General features: G+C 56.5%; 1 protein-coding gene across 1 annotated transcript; it reads right to left on the bottom strand.

The window, feature by feature from the left end:
- Window positions 1-645: 645 nt before the first annotated feature.
- SLC4A1 (solute carrier family 4 member 1 (Diego blood group)) lies at window positions 646-22,252 on the bottom strand. Its single transcript, XM_010353965.2, has 20 exons — window positions 22,144-22,252; window positions 15,731-15,813; window positions 15,514-15,604; window positions 14,466-14,527; window positions 13,519-13,699; window positions 13,288-13,423; window positions 12,691-12,814; window positions 12,351-12,435; window positions 12,017-12,198; window positions 11,263-11,473; window positions 10,820-11,032; window positions 10,493-10,641; window positions 10,177-10,371; window positions 8,227-8,400; window positions 7,764-7,853; window positions 7,048-7,214; window positions 5,684-5,937; window positions 3,682-3,851; window positions 3,422-3,595; window positions 646-2,802 (listed from the first exon to the last, which is right to left on the bottom strand). Exons 2-20 carry the CDS (start codon window positions 15,743-15,745, stop codon window positions 2,722-2,724), a joined length of 2,754 nt encoding a protein of 917 aa, XP_010352267.1. The 5' UTR covers window positions 15,746-15,813; window positions 22,144-22,252; the 3' UTR covers window positions 646-2,721.
- Window positions 22,253-22,477: the final 225 nt, after the last annotated feature.

The raw sequence follows: 22,477 nt of genomic DNA on the forward strand, positions 1-22,477 counted from the left end.
TGGGAGGGGTCAGCTGGGGATAGGCAGTAAATATAGATCCAGGGCAGGAAGCCAAGTGGCCCAGCCCTGCACTGCCCTCTCATTGGAAGTCTGGGGAGGGCAGATGTCCAGTCCCGGCACCCTCCTCTCCCGGAGTGGGGGACATCTAGCCCAACAGCACCCTAGAATTGCTGGAAGTGGTTGGGGGTAGGGGACCAGGGTGAGGGTAAGCAGAAAGCTGGTCAGGAGACTCTGTGCCTGTGTGGCCATGCGCCCTCTCGGGGCCTCTGTTTCCTTCTCTGATCGTCTCTGTCAAAGGGGTTGTCCAGCTTCCTGGTAAGGGGCCCACTGTTCTAAAGGGAATTGGGGGCTCACAAGTACAAGGGGCAGAGGGCAAGGTCCCCTTACAGCCCCTCCTCCCACCACCACAGGTCTTGCTTATTAGAGAGAGGAAGGAGTCTCAGAGCATAGTCTCATCTCTTGATCCCTAGCCACTCTCTGGGGGCTGACCTCCCACCCTAGGGCTCAGGGTCACACTTCAGCCTGGCTCCCCTTGCCACACAGATGCAGCCCTGTGCCAGGCCTGTGCCACACACACCATGCCCACCTAGTTCAGCCAAGACCCCCGGAATCCCCGCCTCTGGGAAGGGGAATGCAGGCAAGGCAGCCACTCCAACGCAGATACATTTATTGGCAAAACCTACTCCCAGGCATCAAGGGGAAGGGTGCAGCCGAGTGAATAATTTTTGTTTTTCACTTTCCTTGGTCATGTTCAAGGAGCAAGGGGAGGGGGAGACAGGGACATCCCAATCAAGATAAAGATTCCAGCAGCTCCCCTCCGAGGTTGGCTCTTCACCAACCAAAGCCTTTTTCTTGCACTGTCTCCTTTAATCCTTATAACAACCCTGCAAGGTAGGTACCATTATCATCCCCACTTTACAGATGAGAAAACTGAGCTGTAGCATGGTGAAGTGGTGAAAGGTGGGTGTCAGCTTTCAGGGACACCTGGAGAGCCCCCATGGATTCAGCTAGCCTGGGAGGCATAAATAATGATCCCCTATGTCGGGCTAGAACCCCACCACACACACATGTTGAGTCTGTGGCCCCAAGGCTGAAGGCTGATGCTTCCTTCTGTTTTTTTGTTTGTTTGTTTGTTTGTTTGTTTTTCTGAGACAAGGTCTTGCTCTATTGCCCAGGCTGGAGTGCAGTGGTGCAATCTTGGCTCACTGCAACCTCTGCCTCCTGGGTTCAGGTGATTCTCTTGCCTCAGCCTCCCGAGTAGCTGGGATTACAGGTGCCTGTCATGACACCCGGCTAATTTTTGTATTTTTAGTAGAAACGGGGTTTCACCATGTTGGCCAGGCTGGTCTGGAACTCCTGCCTTTAAACGATCCACCCACCTTGGCCTCCCAAAGTGCTGGGATTATAAACATTAGCCACTGCGCCAGTCTACCTCCTCTCTTTTCTACCACTCCCTGATTCTGTTTCCCCCTCTCTCACCACTTCCACGTCTTTCAACTCTTTTTATCTTTTTGTTTTATAAAAAAATAAATTTGCCCATGTTCTGGAGAGCCTGCTGTCTCCTACCCCAATTGGTCAGATCTGGGTTCTCCCCAAGATTCAGTCTAGATGGGGTTGAGGATAGTGGGTCTCAAATGAGGGGCCTGGAGCAGTGTGTGAAGCCAAAGTACGATGAAAACTCTTAGAAAATACACAATTAATAAATTACAAACCCCCTCCCTGTCCTGCCTCTACCTTCCCACCCTCCCCAACTCCCTATCCAAATCTAGTATTGACTGTACCTTGCCCCCCACCCCCACCCCAGGGCAGGGCTTGTCTCAGTCCCCTTGGAGTCCACTGACTCCGGGGCCTTCAGTAAATGTTGTGGAATGAATGAATGAGTAAACTCATGAGTGTTTGGAGGGAGGAACGAAACACAGGGGACCTGAGTCCCAGGCCCGATCCCTGGATCATCCTCACCTGTACCTTGCCTTCGCCAGGATGCCTCTCTCTGGGCCCAGAGAAGAGGGTCTCAAGGTAGGGGCTGGGAGCAGAGTGGGGAAGGGAGGAGTCACAGGGGAACGGAAGGTGGACGCATGACTGACAGAGGACAGAGCTCAGACCTCGAAGTCAGAAGGCCTGGTTCAAATTCCAGCTGCACAGCCCAGTTCAAATCCCAGCTATGGGACCTTGGGTATGTTCAAAGACAAATGATGACTGCTGTAGAACAGTCCTTGTGGAGTTTACAAAGCCCTATTTTACATGTATCTTTGGTCCTCGGTAACCATCCTGTAATGTGGGTATTATCATCTATATACCCATTTTACAGAAAAGGAAGTATAGGCCGGAAAGGTCAAGGGACTTGCCCAAGGTCACACAGCAAGCACCCCACTTGCCCACCCACCTCCTGCCTTTGCTTCTACCCCTGCCTAAGGTGGGAAGAGGGAGGGCTCAGATCTAAGTCTTCCAGCACAGGGTCCCCAGTGAAAGTGTGGCAACAGGAGGGACTGTGGAGCAAACCCCCTAATGTGGGCCCTGTCGGCCGTCTCCAGCCAGAAAAGCCAGGCTACCCTTTGTGGAAGGTCTCCTGGACACCCCTTCCTTCCCCACCCACAGCCCTGCGACCTCAGCTGCTGCTCCAGGAGGAGCCTGGAGTCCATGAGGTGCCCATGAACTTCTGCTTTTCCTGGGAAAGTGGGGACGTGGAATGGTAGGGGAGGGTCTAGGGCCTGGGCCTGCCCCTCACACAGGCATCGCCACTTCATCGTATTCATCTCGACCTTCCTCCTCATCAAAGGTTGCCTTGGCATCATCAGCATCCAGCTGGAGGGGAGGGACAGGAGAGAGACAGGGTGAGAGACTCTGGGTCCAGAAGAGCCCTCCCTAGGCACGAGAGGCATCTCTGGAGTTAGGAGAGTGTCTGGCTGTCTTGAACCTTGGGCCACTCCTGTTTTATCACCCCAGCCACTAGGACTGGCCTAAATAAGTAGTTGTCAAAGTGGGAGGCAACGCTGGGGATGTGGACCCTGGCAGGGGAGGGCCTGCAGAGGGTGAGCAGGGGACCTCTTCACCAGGGCAGCCCCACAGTGACCTGAGTCACACTGTGGAAAAATCCTATTAGAGGAGTGACTGTCCCAAATGACTCGGAAGACGGCAGGACTTGCTGCTCAGGGGTCCAGCTCACACCCAGCACACCCTGTCTGCCTCTTGACACTCTCCCCAGCTGTGCCATCATTCCCCTCCTTTACAGGTGAGCAAAATGAAGGCACAGAGAAACGAGGCCCTGTACTCCAGATCATATACTAGGACACGGCAGGCCAGAACCTGGACACCAGCCCTAGCCCCAGACTTTACCCATGATGCTGTCCTGCCTGCCCTAGTTCTGAGATGCACCCCTTACATGCTCCCAGCTCTTGTGCCCCAGGCCCAGGCAGCCACTCACACACTGAAGCTCCAGGTTCCTGAAGATGAGTGGCAGCAGGACGCGCCGCAGAGGCACAGTGAGGATGAGGGCGAAGGGCAGGGCCAGGGAGGCCGGCGTGGACTTCACCACCCACAGCACTGCCAGGCAGATGATCTGGATGCCAGTGAACAAGTGCATGCGCCAGGTCTTCACCTGCAGGGGGAGACTGGGGTCAGTGCCTATCACGCCCCGGCACCCTCCACCACCCCAGGCTGGGCAGTCAGAAAAGGGTCCTATACCCGCTTGACGTAGGGCACATCTGGGTGGTACTTGGATGGCTTGAGCAGAAGCAAGATGCGGTCAAAGAGCTGGATGCCGCTGAGCGATGTGACCCCCATGTAGAGGAAGATGCCAAACAGTACAGCCAGGGGGATGCGGGACAGGATGGGCTCCATGAGGATGGACAGGCCTGTGGGGGAGCCGTATACTCTCAGCCCAGGTTGCCTGAGGCCTGGCACCGGTGGGGGTCAGGCCCCTATCTGGGGCTGGGAATAAAACACAGGCACCATATGGAGCCGTTTTTTTTTTCTTTTCTTTTCTTTTCTTTTTTTTTTTTGAGACACGGTCTTGCTCTGTCATCCAGGCCGGAGTGCAGTGGTGTGATCTCGGCTCACAACAGACTCGACCTCACTTGGTCTCAAGTGATCCTCCCACCTCAGTCTCCCTAGTTGCTGGGACTACAGGCACATACTACCACACCTGGCTCTTTTTTTTTTTTTTTTTAATTTTTAGTAGAGACAAGGTCTCACTATGTTGCCCAGGCTAGTCTTGAACTCCTGGGCTCAAGTGATTCTCCTGCCTTGGCCTCCCAAAGTGTTGGGATCCCACGCCTGGCCTGGAACCATTCCTATGAGTCTTTTTTGTTTAGACGGAGTCTCGCTCTGTCGCCCAGGCTGGAGTGCAGTGGTGCTATCTCAGCTCACTCCAACCCCCGCCTCGCTGGTTCAAGCAATTCTCCTGCCTCAGCCTCCCAAGTAGCTGGGATTACAAGCGTGCACCACCACGCCTGGCTAATTTTGTAATTTTAGAAGAGACATAGTTTCACCATGTTGGACAGGGTGGTCTCCAACTCCTGACCTCAGGTGACCCACCTGCTTCAGCCTCCGAAAGTGCTGGGATTACAGGCGTGAGCCACCATCCCCAGCCTCCATCGGTCCTTTTTATAGGTATTACCCCAATTTTACAGATGAGGAAACAGGCTCAGAGAGGTAAACAACCTGCCTAAGGCCACACAGCTGGCAGGCAGTCAAAGTCCTGCCTACCTGACGTAAGCCCACTCCCTTAACCTAATGAGGGTCACAGAGGTCAAAGACACACACCTTTCTCCTCACCCCAGTCCAAAATACCATCAACTTTGCCTCCTTTAAGAATTTTCTGGCCGGGCGCGGTGGCTCAAGCCTGTAATCCCAGCACTTTGGGAGGCCGAGACGGGCGGATCACGAGGTCAGGAGATCGTAGACCATCCTGGCTAACACGGTGAAACCCCGTCTCTACTAAAAATACAAAAAACTAGCCGGGCGAGGTGGCGGGCGCCTGTAGTCCCAGCTACTTGGGAGGCTGAGGCAGGAGAATGGCGTAAACCCGGGAGGCGGAGCTTGCAGTGAGCTGAGATCTGGCCACTGCACTCCAGTCCGGGCGATAGAGCGAGACTCCGCCTCAAAAAAAAAAAAAAAAAAAAAAATTTTCCCTGACCTCTCCATCTGCAACCATGGCACTGCCCACACTGAAGCCAGCTCGACTCTTGGCTGCTCCAGAACTGAAATCAACCCCAGTGACCCTTCTTTCTTCCCCCCCACATCCCTAGACTATGCCTAGAACACCGCCCCTTGTATCAGTCATGGAGCAGCTGAGCTGGAAGAGAACTTGGGGACATCTGATGAACCCTCCAACTGGGCAGACAGGGAAACTGAGACCCAGAGACAAGGAGGAACACTGGGTTAGCAGCAGGGCAGGGCTAGAACCCACAGTTCACTGGACTTCTGTTGGATAAGTCAGAAGGTGGGATCTGGTCTGGAGAAGGCCTCGGGAGTGGAGCCCCCTTCTTCCCTGCTCAGACGCCCAGCCCAGCGCCCTGGCCTTTCCTCCAGGATCCCCTCGTTTGAGTAGGGGATGCTGGGGAGATGTGGGAAAGTGGTGCAGGATGGGAGAGGCTGGAGGAGGTGCTGGGTCTGAAGGGGTAGGGGAAGGGGCCAGGGGTGGGGGACAGGAGGATGGTGGAGACCCGACCCAGCTTTCACTCACCCACAAGCACAGAGACCAGGAGTCCACTGATCCGCTGCTCTTTGACCTCCTGGATCTGGGCTGCAGCCCCTGGGGTGCTGGCTTTGCCCATGACAGTGAGGGCGTTGGCATGGGTGACGGAACGCACAGTGGTGGCGCTGAGCCAGGGCATCCCAAAGAGGGCAGCCACCCCGCCCATGCCCACTACCAGCAGCAGGTCCAGGTGGAAGCCGGAGCCCTTGACCATCTTGCGCTCGGGTTTGCTGACAATCAGCCTGCGGTAGGGGAAGGCGAGGTGTAAGCAGGGTTCTCCCCTGCCTCCTCCACCTACCCTTCCTTCTCCATATTTGGTGTCCTTGTAGCTCAGTTTTGTCTTCTGTGCCCCTCCCTCTTTGAGTTCCTTGCTCCCCTCCCTCCCGCCCCATCTTGAGAATCCAGACTCTTAAGAGCAGAAATGTCTTCACAACATTCAAGGCTGATTCGCAGGCAATGAACCTTCAGCTTCAGGGAGCTTTGCTTGTACGCGCCTCTCCAAGATCCAGCACCTAACTTTATAGTTGTCATTTTGCATTTTTTTTTTCTTTTTCTTTCTTTTTCTAGAGTCTTGCTCTGTCACCCAGGCTGGAGTGCAGTGGTGTGATCTTGGCTCACTGTAACCTCCGCCTCCTGTTCAAATGATTCTCCTGTTTCAGCCTCCCGAGGTGCTGGGACTACAGGCGCGTACCACCACACCCAGCTAATTTTTGTATTTTTAGTAGAAATGGGGTTTCACCACATTAGCCAGGCTGGTCTCAAACTACTGACTTCGTGATCCCCCTGTCTTGGCCTCCCAAAGTGCTACAATTACAGATGTGAGCCACCTCGCCTGGGTTTTTTTTTTTTTGAGATGAAGTTTCGCTCTCGTTGCCCAAGTTGGAGTGCAATGGTGAGATCTTGGCTCACTGCAACCTCCGCCTCCTGGGTTCAAGCGATTCTCCTGCCTCAGCCTCCCGAGTAGCTGGGATTACAGGCTCATGCCTGGCTAATTTTTTGTATTTTTAGTAGAAACAGGGTTTCACCATGTTAGCCAAGCTGGTCTCAAACTCTTGACCTCAGGTCATCCGCCCGTCTTGACCTGCCAAAGTGCTGGGATTACAGGTGTGAGCCACTGTGCCTGGCCACATTTTTTTTTTTTTTTTCTTAAAAAGAGCTCTCCAAATTATACAACCTCAGGTCCCACAAAACCTGGAACTGCCCCTGGCTTTTCACTATTCCTGCTAGTTGGGAGGGCCACACACCCACAGGGACTAGCTTGCAGTCCTGGGTCTCTTGCCTGCCTGGGAGAATGCCAGGGAAAGGTCCCTGCCTCCCACCCTCCCAGGCCCAGCCCCCACCCTGTCTCTCACGTGGTGATCTGAGACTCCAGGAATATGAGGATGAAGACCAGCAGAGCAGGCAGGGCAGAGGCAAACATCATCCAGATGGGAAAGTGGGAACGCAAGCCCAGTGGGTGGATGACCCAGCCCCGGGCTGAGGAGTTGGACACCTTGAAGCCATCAGGCACTGAGAGTTTCTGTGGGAGGGGGTAGCAGGTAAGAATGCCAAGGGCAGGAGGATGGGGAAGGGTGGGAGCAGGAGGAGCCAGGGTCGGGTCCTGGGGGTCGGGCAGTTAGGTTGGCAGCACTCGGGAACTTACTTATATTGAGCACTTGCTCTGTACCTAATCATTACACTAATCCCTTTACATCCATCTGCTTGTTCCCCACTTTACAGATGAGGAAAGAGAATCAGAGAGGTTATGTAGCTTGCCCCACATCACACAGCTATTTGATGGCAGAGATGGGATTCATGCCTAGATCTGCTTGACTCCAAAGAATACCTATTCCTACTGCTCTGGGTTAAGGAATGAAGGTAGAAACTTGGCCCAGCCCCTTGCTTTGGCCACAGGGGTCCTCTGGGGCTGTGAGAAGCACAAGGGACTCCCAGAGGAGGCATGGATGGGATAGAGGTAGTCCCAGCTGGCTTCAGGTTGGGGAAAGCTATTCTAGGGAAGGGGCATGTTAGGGGGTGGAAATGAGGACCTGGGGGGTATCATGGTCCGAGGGCTGGGAGGAGGGGTCACCTGGGTGTAGGTATCCTCAATGAAGAAATCCACCAGGACCATGATCAGGATGGAGATGGGGACCCCAAAGTCCCCGATGACCCGGCGCAGCTGGGGACAGGTGAAAGGACCAGTGGTCAGTGCCCAGTCACTCCCCACCTCCTGCCACCTTCCTGTCCTATATTCACCCAGGGGGCCCTACTCTTCCAGGGGATACATCAGCATCTAATGCCCTGTCCTGCACCTCAGCTATGTCTGCCTCCTTTCTTTTTCCCCCAGCAGTTCTCAGGCTGGGCATGCCACAAAAGTGGGAGGGGCTTGCCCTCAGTGAAACCCTAGGTAAGGATAGGGCCAGGGGAGGTTGGAATTGGGAGTGGGAATCTGAAAAAGAAGGGAAACTAAGGGTACTGGGGAATTTGGAGTGGGGGGCTTTGGGCTGGGATAGGGCAGTATTGGTAAGGACAGGTGAGGAGGGTGTGCTGACCTTGCCAGGGAAGTAGGAGCTGTTCTTGAACTTGCGCAGCATCATGGCAAAGAAGAAAGTACCAGCCATGAGCACAAGGGAGAGGAGGGCTGTGTTGGGCAGGGGGCCCTGAGGTTTGGGCACCATCAACACATTGTAGTCATAAGTCTTCTGTAGTGGGTGGTCCTGGAAGATCTGCAGCAGAAAACCAAGGCATTCTGTTCCCTCCCAGCCTTGGCTTGGGCTGGAAAGTACCACCAGCTAACTCTACCCAGCACTACCATCCATGCATCCAGTCATCTATTAATTCATCATCCATCCATTTATCCACCCATTCATCATTCAACCATCCATTATTCATTGATCTTCATTGATTATTCATCCATCCATTCATTATCCATCTACCCATCCATCCACCTACCTATCGTCTATCCATCCACCCATTTATCCATCCATTCATCCATCCATCATCCATCCACTCATTATCCATCAATCATTCATGCATCCATCCATTATCCATATATTCATCCATCCATCCATCTATCTTCTTCCTCAATTGACATGGAAACAGAGGATAAATGGGATTCTACAGCTTGGTTTTCAGGAATGAAGACGCCCAGGTTTGGGCAGGGAGGGCCATGGAAGGCAATGCATGTGTGTGTGAGCACATGCACACCCAGGACCTGGGAGACATGAGAAGGCTGGAGGTCAGGAAACAAGGGTCAGGGAAGTTTCCAACAAGGGGTTAAAAGACCTGGACACAGAAAGACCCTCCATCTGACAGAATCAGGGGACAACACATAGGGCCCACCCTTCTTCCATGTAAAATGCAGGTACAGATGCAAGCAGACCTTAAGATGACAGGAGGCAAGCCGAAGTGGGTGGGCACTCTATCCACAAGCCCTGCAGCTCTTGAGGACAAGTGCAGGGGAGGGAGTGGGGGACTTCAGAGGCTCCAGAGTCCCTCTTGCTCTCACTGTGCATGTATTTTCACATGCTGTGTCACGCCCATACTTACCCATTGCTCACATCATGTGTGGTCATGAACTGGACATGTGCACGCAGAGGCACCCTCTCATGCCTCAGCAAGAATGCTTTCCACAGGCAACAGCAGGTGCCAACACATATGTGGTCACAGTCAACACAGCTGCACAGTCCTGTGTGCAGATGTGTGACTACACAGACACAGGCACACATGTTGCCACAGTCATATGCACAGTCACATGGTTATGTACACAGGTGAAAGCAAAGCCACACAAATGCTGCACAGATACATGTGTGAGGACACAATGGCTCAGTCTTTTTTTTTTTTTTTGAGACAGAGTTTTGCTCTGTTGCCCAGGCTGGAGTGCAGTGGCACAATCTCGGCTCACTGCAACATCCACCTCCTGGGTTCAAGCGATTCTTCGGCCTCAGCCTCCCGAGTAGCTGGGATTACAGGTGTCCGCTACCACACCTGGCTGATTTTTTTTTTTTTTTTTTTTTTTTTTTTTTTTTTGAGGTGGAGTCTCGCTCTGTCGCCCGGGCTGGAGTGCAGTGGCCGGATCTCAGCTCACTGCAAGTTCCGCCTCCCGGGTTTACGCCATTCTCCTCCCTCAGCCTCCCGAGTAGCTGGGACTACAGGCGCCCACCACCTCGCCCGGCTAGTTTTTGTATTTTTAGTAGAGACGGGGTTTCACCGTGTTAGCCAGGATGGTCTCGATCTCCTGACCTCGTGATCCGCCCGTCTCGGCCTCCCAAAGTGCTGGGATTACAGGCTTGAGCCACCGCGCCCGGCCGATTTTTGTATTTTTAATAGAGATGGGGTTTCACTATGTTGGCCAGGCTGGTCTTGAACTCCTGCCCTCGGGTGATCCACCCGCCTCAGCCTCCCAAAGTTCTAGGATTATAGGCGTGAACCCTCATGCCCAGTCAGGGTCTCGGTCTTATACACAACCTCCCGTGTGCATTAACATCCCCATAGGCCCCCACCTTGATCAGCTTGGAGAAGGTCTCATAGATGAAGATGAGGGAGATGAGGAAGGAGAAGATCTCCTGGGTATAGCGGGAGATGAAGCGGACCAGAAAGCTACCCTCGAAGGCCACCACCAGCACCACCAGCAGGATGAGCCAGAAGCCGATCCACACACGGCCCACGATGTACTCTAGACCGTTGCTCTCACAGAACTGCAGGGTGGTCAGAAGAATTCGGTCGGACAAAGAGGGCCTTGGGGCAAGGCACCGTGCATCAGGCAGGTGGGGCGGGGGACATGACAGGGTCAGGTCAGTGGGGCAAGGACAGAGCTACCGAGAAGAAGGCTTCTTCAAACACCAGCAGGGGTCCTGAGAAGCCAACCACAAGCAGGGGCTGAGCCCCCAGCAGGGCGAAGAGAATGCCCTGCACTGCCGTGGAGATCAGCAGCTCCGACACTCCTATCTGGTTCCCAGTCTTTTCTCCTGTGGGTAGAGGTCACAGTGGGCTCAAGGTCAGAAGATCATTTCCAGGGGCCCATAGAGCAAGTCATGGGCAGGCTGATGCAGGGGTCTGGAGGGTCAGAAAGAGTCAGAAGTTGGGGCTGAGACAGAGGCCAGAGGATCAGAGGCGAGAGTTAGGGAGACAGGTATTGGCACTGACCCAGGAGGCCACCAAATGTGATGGCAGGTGACAGGGCAGCAAAGTAGATGAAGATGATGGCAGCCAGGACCTGGGGGCTGAATGCATCTGTGATGTCACTCAGGTAATAGGGGTAGCGGCGCCGGATGTCACGCACCAGGCCCCCGAAGAGCTGGCCTGTCTGCTGCAGAGGATCGTCTGGGCCCCCGGGGCCCCGTAGGCCCCCATTTAAGTCTGTGGTGGAGGATAAGAGCATGGTCAGAGGGAGCAGCTGGAGGACATGAGGGGAAAGGGGACTGGAGGGTGTAGGGGAGATTGTCTGATTGGAATGGGGTGGCCAAGAAGGCTGGGAAATGTGGGCATAGGGAGCGGTGAGAGAGGGACATGTGATGGGAGACAGGCTACGCTGAGGTGTCTGGGAGTTGGTGGGGGCTCAAAAAGCCTCGGCTGGGAAGGGCAGGTACCTAGGCCCTTGTAGAAGCTGGAGTCTGGCTTGGCAGGGCTGGGCTGGTAGCGTCTTCGAAGCAGCTCCCTCTGCACAGGCACCAGACTGAGCAGTGCCTGCTCGGAGGGGGCATCAGTAGGAGGCAGCACTAGGCTGCAGTCCAGGAAGCCCTCCAGGGAGCACAGCAGCTCCCCTCGGCTCTGAGCCATGTAGGCATCCATGCGGAACACCTAGGGGCAGGAGACAGGGTCAGGGCTGTCTGGACCTGCGGAGGGAAAGGACCCAGGAGTCCGAAGTCAGGGCCTCCAGGGACCAGAACCCCCTTAGGCAGCAGCTCCCATTGCCAGGAACTGCTTTTCCTGCCCACTCCCACCTCTTCTCTCCACTAAGAAAGGGCTCTGGGGAGACAGACAGGGGCCCCGGGTGGGGAAAGAAGGAACTAAGCTAACCTGGTGGGTTAAGCAGACTAGACGAAACTAGAGCTAACTAAGCCCGACCAAGCCAGACCTGACCAGGTGGAACCAGATCAGAGTGGGCTGGACTAGACTAAGCCAGGCCAAAGCCAACCAGATGAGACCAGGCCGGAGCAGGCAGAGCTGGGCCAGACTGCACACACCCGACTTCCCCCGTCAGGTAGCACAGCAGCAGCTGGATTAGGCTGAATGGGTCAAACCAGTGAACCTAAAGTAACCCAGGTCAGGTTGGAGAGCAGGCCTCAGCCACCACCCAGCTCCCAAGCTCCCCCAGCCCAGCCCTCTCCGGCCCTTCCTCACTCTCTCTGACATGAGGGTGGCAGTAGCCCGGCCGAGCTGAGTGTAATCAATGTGGGGGTCCTCGGGTCCCAGCAACACAAAGAGAAAGCGCACAGGCATGGGCTGCTCCACTGCCTCCAGCTCCGCTGCCTCCTGCAGCCTCACGAAGCCCAGCACTGGCCGCTGCAGGAAGGTGGCTCGGCCTGTTAGGGGACCAGAAGATCAGGCCAGGCCGAGGAGCCCAGGGTGGGTGTGCTGAAGAGGTGGGGCTGCGGGGGTCCAGGCTGAGGGAAAGACAGGCTGAGCCAGGACACAAGGGGTGTGGAGGGCTGAGGGTAGAGATGCCTGTTCTTACCCACTAGCACCAGTGTGGCCTCTGAATCTGGGGGAATCTTTTCCAGAATTCCAGATGGTGAGTGTCCTTCTGTGCCCCCATCTCCCTGTGGGAAGGAGGGTGGTGACAGGAGTCCTCGGGCCACTCTGACCTGAGAGACCTGAGCATCCTCCCCTTCCTCCCCTTCCCTTTCTCACTTCCCACCATGTTCAGGTTGGGGGCTTCCCAACTCTCCTGGCACACCCCAGTTGCAGGAGTACTTCTGGTCCCCTGCTTGTGGTGGGTTTTTTAGGACCTCTGCTGGCGTTTGAGGAAGCTCTCTCCGTGCCCCACCCTGGCCCTGACCGTGTGACTGACGCACCTGCTCACAGAAGAGCTGTGTCTCCAGTGAGGAGTGTTGAGGGAGCAGAGGCTGTGAAGGATCCCCAGAGCGCGTCAGGACCGCAGGCTTCACACCCCCCAGGGCCTCCAGCTCTCCGGCATGGCTGCAGGACGTACAGGGGACATGGGCTGAGTAAGCTGTTCAGGCCGAGCTATCAGTGGTGGGAGGGATCAAGGGCCAACATCAAGGGACGGGGGTAGACATCAAGGGTAGACATCTGGGACTTCCCAGACCAGACCAGAGAGACCCTGGGATGGAAGGAGAATCAGAGCCTCCTCTTCAAGTACCTTGTAGATGTAAGTGGGTGGCCTCTGGAATGACGAGGCAGGATCAAAAGAATGGCTAGAGAAAAGGGCCTTGCAGGTCTGCCCTCCTGGGGACCAGCAGCCCCCAACTCTGAGCATAGGACATGGCCACCCCTTTCAAGGTGTCAGAGATGGGAGCCACAGTGGAGGAAAGTGAGCCCTTGCTTGGTGAGGATAGGGCCACCTGGATTCCTGGGGAGAACTTGGGGCAAGTGGGCTGGGGAATTGGGCCCGCTGAATACGGAATCCAAGCCCTGGCAGGCAGGGGCACCTGTGTTTGAGCAGCAGGACCCGGAGCAGCTCCTCTCGGTCCTGAGGCCGGATCTGGTCCTCAAAGATAAACCTGTCTAGCAGTTGGTTGGCCACTCCAGCCAGGGAGGTCTCTTGCAGGTCCAGGAGGACGGTACCTGCAGGCAGTGGAAGAGTGAGCTGGGAGGCTGGGCCATAGCCCCACACAACAAGTCTCACCTGCAGGGGGCCCACAAGGACCCAGGAGGCTCACCCTTGGTGAAGACTTTGTGCAACTCTAGAAGGCTCCAGAAGGTGAGGTGAGAGAGGTGCGGGCGGCCCCAGGCCCCGTTCTCCCCCAGGTTCTCCTCCAGTCGCACCCAGCGTGCCACCTCCATCCATCTCAGTTCCTGGTTCTTTTCATCCATCACCAGCTCCTGTAGCTCCACATAGACCTGTGGCCCCATGCGCCTGAGTTAGTCCGTCAGGTATAGTCCAGGGCATAGTGGGTGCTCAGCCGCTCTCGAGAGAGGCTTGTGCTTGTGAGGCTTGGATCCCTGTGCTCAAGGGTCCATAGATATGGGTAGATATGGCTCACACCATTCCCCTATCTCCCAACTTCCTGGCCAGGCCCTCACCCCATTTTGAGAAGGCATTTGGAGAACCCTGACCCAAAGGGATGCTGGAGAGGCCACTGAGGGAAAGGAGTAGGAAGCGGAGGCCTGGCAGGCTGAGGCTAAAGGGGACTTTGGAGTCATTGGGTCAGTCTCCAGCCTCTAAGATTGTTCGTGGTTGTGCCTCAGCATGTCCCTGGGCCAGGTGGTTGCTCCAAGGGCCATAGCTGAGGGCCGGCCCAAATTCCTAACCAGCTAGACAGTTCGGTGCTCAGTGGAGACCTGAGGGGCCTGGGCAGAGGAAAGCAAGTCTTCAGTTCTGTGCTTCCCCAGTGAAGCCCGACAGCCCAGTCAGGGCCTGAGGGCCTGAGGACTCAGCCCTTGTCAATCAGGTTATCCCTGCCCAGGGTGCTTCTGGAAGGGGGCCCAGGCCTCCCCGTCAGTGGGGCATCCCTCCCACCTATTTCCTGGGACCGTCACTCCTCTATCGGCTGCAGGGTCTCCCCCAGTCTGAAGCTGCCTCTATCCCCTTGCTCCTCTCTTCCCAGGTCAAATGGTGGACCCCAAAGGCAGCATGGGAGAGAATGGGGGAGGCTGGGATCCTCACCTCGTGGGTACCCAGGTGCGATGTGGTGTGGTAGTCTGTGGCTGTTGCCTCGGTGTCGTGAGCTGAAAACCGGAGGTCGGTTAGTATTGACCTGCCCGTCCCCCACCTGAGGCTCTTCACGATCCACCGTGAGCCTCAGAGACCTAGGCATGGGCGGATGCCCCCTCCTTCCCAATGGCCCTGGGCTGGGCCTCTGGTGCCCCATCCCACACTGGCCACTCAGCTGATGGGGCTCCCCACACCTGTGCTGGGCCTAGCCTTGGGCTCCCCATCTGAGCCTTGTCGAGGACCCCTGGAACTCAGCCAGGGAGGCCTAGCCCCTCCGCAGTGATGAAGTGAAGGGACCTCTCCAAGGTGACTGCAGAGCCCTGAGTGGCAATTTTCAGGATCCTCCTAGGACCTCCTCCCTCCCCTTCCACCTCTGAGGCCAGTCTCTTTTCCCACTTGCCTCAGTGAGCCCATCAGCATCTGTGCAGTGTCTCACTGAGCTCAGGCACCAGGGTGGGTCAGCCCCTTATATTCCCGCCCCTCCCACCCCCAGCCCTCATTTCCGAGAGGGGCCTCTTAACTTTAATCCCAATCTCCAGCACTTAAGTCCTGTTGACAGTAAACAGGCCCTGCTTGGGGCTCCCCACCTAAAACCTTGGACAGACCAGGGAAGGCAGGGTGGTTCCTGGTGTCTTTCCACCCAGGAGGGTCCCCACAAGCCCCTCATTTCTTAGGACCTCTTTCCCCAAGAACAAGCCCAGTTTCTTGCCTGGAAGCTGGCATTGGATGGGCACAGATGGCATGTGGACTCACACCCTTGTCCTAAACGGGCTGCCCACCCCTCTCACATTGCAGGAGCACTGGATGGGTGACTGCCCCTGCTCTCCCAGTCACCTCCTGTGATCATTTCAAACAAAACTCTGTTTATCCTTCAATCAGCCAGAATTGAGGGGAGAACGGCTCATGGGGCTTGGAAGGAGGACTGTGGAGAAGGGGAGAGGACAAGTGCCCCTCCTGTCCCTGTCTAGGGCTCCCAGCAGAGGGAGGGAGAGGGGCTTACCTGCCGGCTCCTCCACCTGGGGCTTGAGGACGCCTGGGTCTTCATATTCCTCCAGCTCCAGATTCTCCTCCAACACATCTTCATAATCATCCTGTGGGAAGCGGCCATTGAGGCTGGGCTGTGAGGGGCTCTTCCACCCCCAACGAAAATAGGAGTCTAGGGCCGGGGTCCCCAGAGCCTCCAGGTGGGAGCGCTGCTGATGCCAGGGAACACCCACCTGCAGCTCCTCCATGGCGTGGTCCTGAGTGTCCAGTTGTCCACGGTGATCCGAGCCCCCAGCATAACCCGCACCGCGGGTCCCTGCAGCAGAGGGCACAGGCTGAGTGGGGCACAGGGCATCCCAGGATCTCCTGGTCCTCCTCCAGAGGAGGCCACATGTCGGTGTAGGGGATCCACGTGTTGGAGGTGGTAGGGTCAGAGGAAGGAAGTGTGGAGGGAACGGGAGAACAAGCTGGATTTACAGGTGTGAGGGTAGGTGAGCAGGGGCCAGGAGAGAGGGGCAGTGCAGGGAAGAGGTAAGTCTGGCTGGCACCAGTGAAAGATGTTTGGGGAAGATAGGCAGGTGACCCTCAGGTCTATCTCCCTCCTTCATTCTCTAGTCTTCACCTGGCTTCTTTTCTTACCCATCCCTGGGACTCAGCCAATGCCAGGGGACATGCCGGTCCCTTCTTGAGAGGGCTTAGCTCCCCTGAGGGGCTCTAAACACATGCTCTTCTCTCAGAAATAGCTGCTGCTTACTGGGCATGGGCTGCAGCATCCTTGGGAGTGGTCCGCAGGTCTGGACGATGTGGTCCTGCTTCTTTCCCTGACCCCATCTTGCACTCTGTCTCTCTTGCTCTCTCCCCGCTAGCCTATTGGCCTCCTGTGGTTCCTAGAACTCACTAAGCCCTTTCATGTCCCAGGGCCTTTGCACATCCAGCTGTCCGTATCCCGGACACCCTCCCCATAACACCTCAGCCCTTCTCACATCTCAGCTCAAATGTCTTCTCTTCAGAGGCCCTCCCTGACCACCACCTTGACCCAATCTGTCACTCTGTCACCTTGTTTTTTTGTTTTTTGTTTTTTTTTTTTTGAGACAGAGTCTCGCTCTGTTGCTCAGGCTGGAATGCACTGGCGTGATCTTGGCTCACTGTAAGCTCTGCCTCCCGGGTTCACGCCTTTCTCCTGCCTCAGCCTCCCAAGTAGCTGGGGCTATAGGCACCCGCCACCGTGCCCGGTTAATTTTTTTGTATTTTTAGTAGAGACGGGGTGTCACCATGTTAGCCAGGATGGTCTAGATCTCCTGACCTTGTGATCAGCCCGCCTCGGCCTCCCAAAGCGCTGGGATTACAGGTGTGAGCCACCATGTCTGGCCCCCAATCTGTCATCTTCTGGTTTCTTTTCCTTCCTGCCTGCCTGCCTGCCTGCCTGCCTGCCTGCCTGCCTGCCTCCCTCCCTCCCTTCCTCCCTCCCTCCCTCCCTCCTTCCTTTCTCTCTCTCTCTCTCTTTTCTTTTTTGAGACAGAGTCTCACTGTCACCCAGGCTTAGAGTGCAGTGGTATGATCATAATTCACTGCAACCTTGAACTCCTAGGCCCAGGGGATCCTCCTGACTCAGCCTCCCGAGTAACTGGAATTATAGGCATGCCACAGTGCCCAGCTAATTAAACAAAAAATTGTGTGTAAAACAGGGTCTCACTATCTCAGCCTGGGCTGCTGCTTTCTTCCTCTTTTTTCTTTTTTTGAGAGAGGGTCTCCCCCTGTTACCCAGGCTGGAATTCAGTGGCATGATTACAGTTCACAGCAGCCTCAAACTCCTGGACTTAAGTGATCCTCCCACCTCAGTCACCAGAGTAGCTGGGACCACAGGCACACACCACCATGCCTGACTAATTTTTAAATGGTTTCTTGGTTGGGCGTGGTGGCTCACACCTGTAATCCTAACATTTTGGGAGGCTGAGGTGGGCAGATTGCTTGAGCTCAGGAGTCCGAGACCAATTGGGCAACATAGTGAAACCACGTGTCTACAAAAATACAAAAATTAGCTGAGTGTGGTGACGCATACCTGTAGTCCCAGCTACTTGAAAGGCTGAGGTGGGAGGATTGCCTAAGCCTGGGAGGCAGAGGTTGCAGTGAGCCAAGACGGCACTACTGCACTCCAGCCTAGATGACAGAGTGAGACTCTCTCAGAAGAAAAACAAAACAAAACAAAACAAAAAAAACCAATACATGGTTTCTTGATTGATTTGTGTTCATATTGTCTGACAATGCTTCTGGAAGGGAAGCCACCTGAGTGCAAAGAACCTGTACGTCTCAATCCCTACAAAATTCCCTGCTCCTAGCAGAGTGGGTGTCACATAGTAGGTGCTCAATAAACATTTATCGAATGACTGTAAGAATGGCTCCCTATTGCAGGGTTGGGGCTCTGGGACTGGGGAGCCAGGATGACTAGGTCCCAGGCAAGAGGCCTCTGAGCTCGGGGTCTCAGTTTTCTCAGTTGTGTCCCTAGCAGAGAGAAAGGTGTGCCCTCCCCAGGAATGTGAGGGCAGGTCCAAGGGGAAGACAGGGGTCACCTAAGGTGGCCCCAGACTGGGTGTGGAGGGGACTCCTTTCCCCCCTCACCCACTATAGCACAGGGCATGGTGGTGACAGGGAATTGGGTCGGTTCAACAAAGGTTCCCAGTCCGTCCCTGGCATTGTGTTGAGCACTGGGGGCTGTGGGAGGGGGTGCTGAGCACTGGGGGCTGTGGGAGGGGGTGCTGAGCACTGGGGGCTGGTGGGAGGGAATGCTGAGCACTGGGGGCTGTGGGAGGGGGTGCTGAGCACTGGGGACTGTGGGAGGGGGTGCTGAGCACTGGGGGCTGTGGGAGGGGGTGCTGAGCACTGGAGGCTGGTGGGAGGGAATGCTGAGCACTGGGGGCTGTGGGAGGGAGTGCTGAGCACTGGGGGCTGTGGGAGGGGGTGCTGAGCATGGGGGGCTGTGGGAGGGGGTGCTGAGCACTGGGGGCTGGTGGGAGGGGGTGCTGAGCACTGGGGCTGTGGGAGGAGGTGCTGAGCACTGGGGGCTGGTGGGAGGGAATGCTGAGCACTGGGGGCTGTGGGAGGGAGTGCTGAGCACTGGGGGCTGTGGGATGGGGTACTGAGCACGGGGGGCTGTGGGAGGGGGTGCTGAGCACTGGGGCTGTGGGAGGAGGTGCTGAGCACTGGGGGCTGTGGGAGGGGGTGCTGAGCACTGGGGCTGTGGGAGGAGGTGCTGAGCACTGGGGCTGTGGGAGGGGGTGCTGAGCACTGGGGGCTGTGGGAGGGGGTGCTGAGCACTGGGGGCTGGTGGGAGGGGGTGCTGAGCACTGGGGCTGTGGGAGGAGGTGCTGAGCACTGGGGGCTGGTGGGAGGGAATGCTGAGCACTGGGGCCTGTGGGAGGGAGTGCTGAGCACTGGGGGCTGGTGGGAGGGGGTGCTGAGCACTGGGGCTGTGGGAGGAGGTGCTGAGCACTGGAGGCTGGTGGGAGGGAATGCTGAGCACTGGGGGCTGTGGGAGGGAGTGCTGAGCACTGGGGGCTGTGGGAGGGGGTGCTGAGCACTGGGGGCTGTGGGATGGGGTACTGAGCACGGGGGGCTGTGGGAGGGGGTGCTGAGCACGGGGGGCTGTGGGAGGGGGTGCTGAGCACGGGGGGCTGTGGGAGGGGGTGCTGAGCACTGGGGGCTGTGGGAGGGGGTGCTGAGCATGGGGGGGCTGGTGGGAGGGGGTGCTGAGCACTGGGGCTGTGGGAGGAGGTGCTGAGCACTGGGGGCTGTGGGATGGGGTACTGAGCACGGGGGGCTGTGGGAGGGTGTGCTGAGCACGGGGGGCTGGTGGGAGGGGGTGCTGAGCACTGGGGCTGGTGGGAGGGGGTGCTGAGCACTGGGGGCTGTGGGAGGGGGTGCTGAGCATGGGGGGCTGGTGGGAGGGGGTGCTGAGCACTGGGGCTGTGGGAGGAGGTGCTGAGCACTGGGGGCTGGTGGGAGGGGGTGCTGAGCACTGGGGGCTGTGGGAGGGGGTACTGAGCACGGGGGGCTGGTGGGAGGGGGTGCTGAGCTGAACAAGGCCTATCCCTACACTGGGGAAGCTCCTAGCCCTGATAAGGAGGCAAAAAGGAACACAGGGCAGCCTCAGTGCTTCCGAGGTGACGTGGACCCCAGGGGCCGAATGTGCTGAGTGCCAAGGATCTGTATGGCAGGAGGAAGAGCAGGATGTCTTTGCAGCACCCGGTGGGTGGAGTCACTGGAGGAGGGGTCACTGGTGTAGCCTAAAAGCACAAGTGAGATTTGAAGGTCTGGGAGCCCAGGTGTGAGGCATGGCTGGATGGAGCTGCACAGGTGGGCTGAGCAAGGTGGGAAAATGCCACGTGAGGGCATGGGGCAGGGAGCCTGGCCAACATGGTGAGCCCCGTCTCTACTGAAAACACAAAAATTAGCCAGGCGTGGTGGCACATGCCTGTAATACCAGCTACTTGGGAGGCTGAGGCAGGAGAATCCCTCGAACCAGGGAGGCAGAGGTTGCAGTGAGCTGAGATTGTGACTCCATCTCAAAAAAAAAAAAAGGGAAAAGAAGGAAAGGGATGTGCAGAGACCCTTTTTTCTGAGGAATGGGTGACCCTGCAGTCCTGGGGCTAGGGAGGGGATTACTGGGTCTCACCAGACTGGAGAATGCGAGAGGCCCCTGCCTTGGCAGGTGGGGCAAGTGACGGGGTGCGGGGGAGGGGTCCTGGACCTGAGGCTGAGGTAGTCCCTACTGCAGGGCTTGGCTTTGCTCCTGAGGACCTGATCACCCACCTCTTCTCTCTCTCTCTTTTTCCTCCTCCCTCTCTGCTTCTCCCAAAAGTTCCTCTCTCTTTCTCTTCCATCTTTATTCACTTTCTTCCTTCTCTGGACTTGCCCATGTACCTTCTTAGACCTCAGATCCTGAGTGGTCTCCAGGATGTCTAATCCTTAAGTACTAAAAGTCCCGCCCATGGGGCTGGGACTGTGGCCTTGGTTGCCCATCTGAGGACTGGAACGGTCAGAGGGGCCCTCAGAGCTGGAGAATCCAGAGGTCCAGGCTGCCTCTCTTCCACTGACTGGCTGAAGGGGCTTGGGCAGCTTCTAGCCTCTAGGCCTCAGTCACCCCATCTGTACAATGGGAGTGCCTTCCCGCCAGGGTTCTGAGACATCAGTGAGAAAGAAGAGGGGAAAACGGGGATGCCTTGAGCTCAGCTGGAGACTTACAGGGCACGCCCATGACCCGGATTGCCACCCGCCAGCCCGGCCAACCCCCAGCTGCAGGCCTTGTGCTGCCTAGCACTGATAAGGGCCTGGACTCAGACCGCTGCCCCAAGTTTGGAAGTGTACCAAACACCTGGCCAGCTAGCTAGCTGGCCAGGGCCAGGCCAGATAAGGGTGAGCAGGACAGCTGAACCTAGAAGGTATAGCACAGCTGGGAAGACACAGTGGGGAAGGGGGTTGACCAGATGACAGGGACAGCTTCCTAATGGTGTGGCACCACGTTTGTGTAATCAGCCTGAACTGCACAAAGAACCTTAATGCCTTAACTCTTAGAATTCCCAAAGCACTCTGTGAAGTGGTTTGGAGATTCTAAGAGGAAGAAGAGTAATGTCATTAGTCCATTCTACAGATGTGAAAGCTGAGGTTCAGAGACATTTACCTGCTTCAGCCACCCAGCAGGTAGGTATCAGAGGCAGGTTACAACCTGGACTACCTGACTCCAGCCACATCCCTAAGCACTACGCTGAGTTACCTCCAACAAAACAACTGATAGCTAGTTTAGAGTTAGTGGTTAAGGTCACGGACTCTGCAGTCAGACTGCCTGGGTTCAAAGCCCAGCCCTGCCGTTTACTAACTGCAAGTGACTTCAACTCTCTGTGCCTCAGTTTTCTCATGAGTAAAATGGGAGTGATAATAATGATGCCCACCTCATAAACCTGTTGTAAGCATTAAGGAAGTTTACATCTGTAAGGGGCTTAGAACAGTGCCTAGCATATAAAGAGCTCTATGAAAATGTTTGCTGTCATTATCCCTGCTGCTGGGGTTATAGTCAGACTTGCCATCTTCATTTCCCCTCTGATTTGCCCTCAGTTCCCATGGAATTAGCCTGAGCTAGGCGTTTTAAGATTCTCACGTGGTAGGAGGCTCTGTAGTTCCCTCCAATACTGACCACGCTGGGCATGGAGCCGGGTGCCCCAGGTGGACCCCGGAAGTGTCCCAAAGGGAAGACTGTGTCATCTGACATCCTGCCTCCTAGGTGGGAGACGGGGTGGCCTGAGGACCCCTGTTAGGAAGGAAGGAGTCTGAGGTGAACGAGACCTGAGCCTGTGGGATCCAACAAGCTGACAAGGGCCCATACCTGGAGGGGATCAGATACCCCCAGCAACACACACGCCAGAGCCACAACACCACTGCTGCCGTTGGCCACCTGCCACCCTCCTCTTTTCAGGTGCCAATGGGCCTGTTCCCTTAGGGGCAACATGCGCCTGGTAACATTCTCACCTTACCCACCTGCATCCCCTTGGAGGTCAGGAGCCTTGCCCACCTGGGCATAGATTCAGGCTGGGCACCTGCAGAAACCCTCAGGGCAGGCACCAAAGGACCATCCCCAGCCCCTCCCTGCCCTGCCCACCTGCTCACGAGCCTCAGGGTCCCTCGGTGAAGTCCTGCAGCCGCTGGTGCCCTCTGCGACCAGCTACGTTCCCACTCGTTCTGACAGCACCAGCGCCCCAGGGGCAGCTCGCAAACCCCTGACTCATGCCCCCGCCTCCTAATCTGCCCGCCCCACTGGCCCTGGGAGCCCCTTCCCAACCCCCGCCCTGCTCCCACTGGGTGCCCAGTAAACAGAGTTATCTCTTACCCACATCTGGACAGCTGTGAGTCTGGCCCACCCCACCCGTCTGGCCAGTCCCCAAGTCCTCCTGGGGCCCTCCTGGTCCCCAGGGTTCTCTTGGTTCTTCCTTTGT

This window comes from Rhinopithecus roxellana, chromosome 19 (assembly GCF_007565055.1).
Source record: "Rhinopithecus roxellana isolate Shanxi Qingling chromosome 19, ASM756505v1, whole genome shotgun sequence".
NCBI classification, from domain to species: Eukaryota; Metazoa; Chordata; class Mammalia; order Primates; family Cercopithecidae; genus Rhinopithecus; species Rhinopithecus roxellana.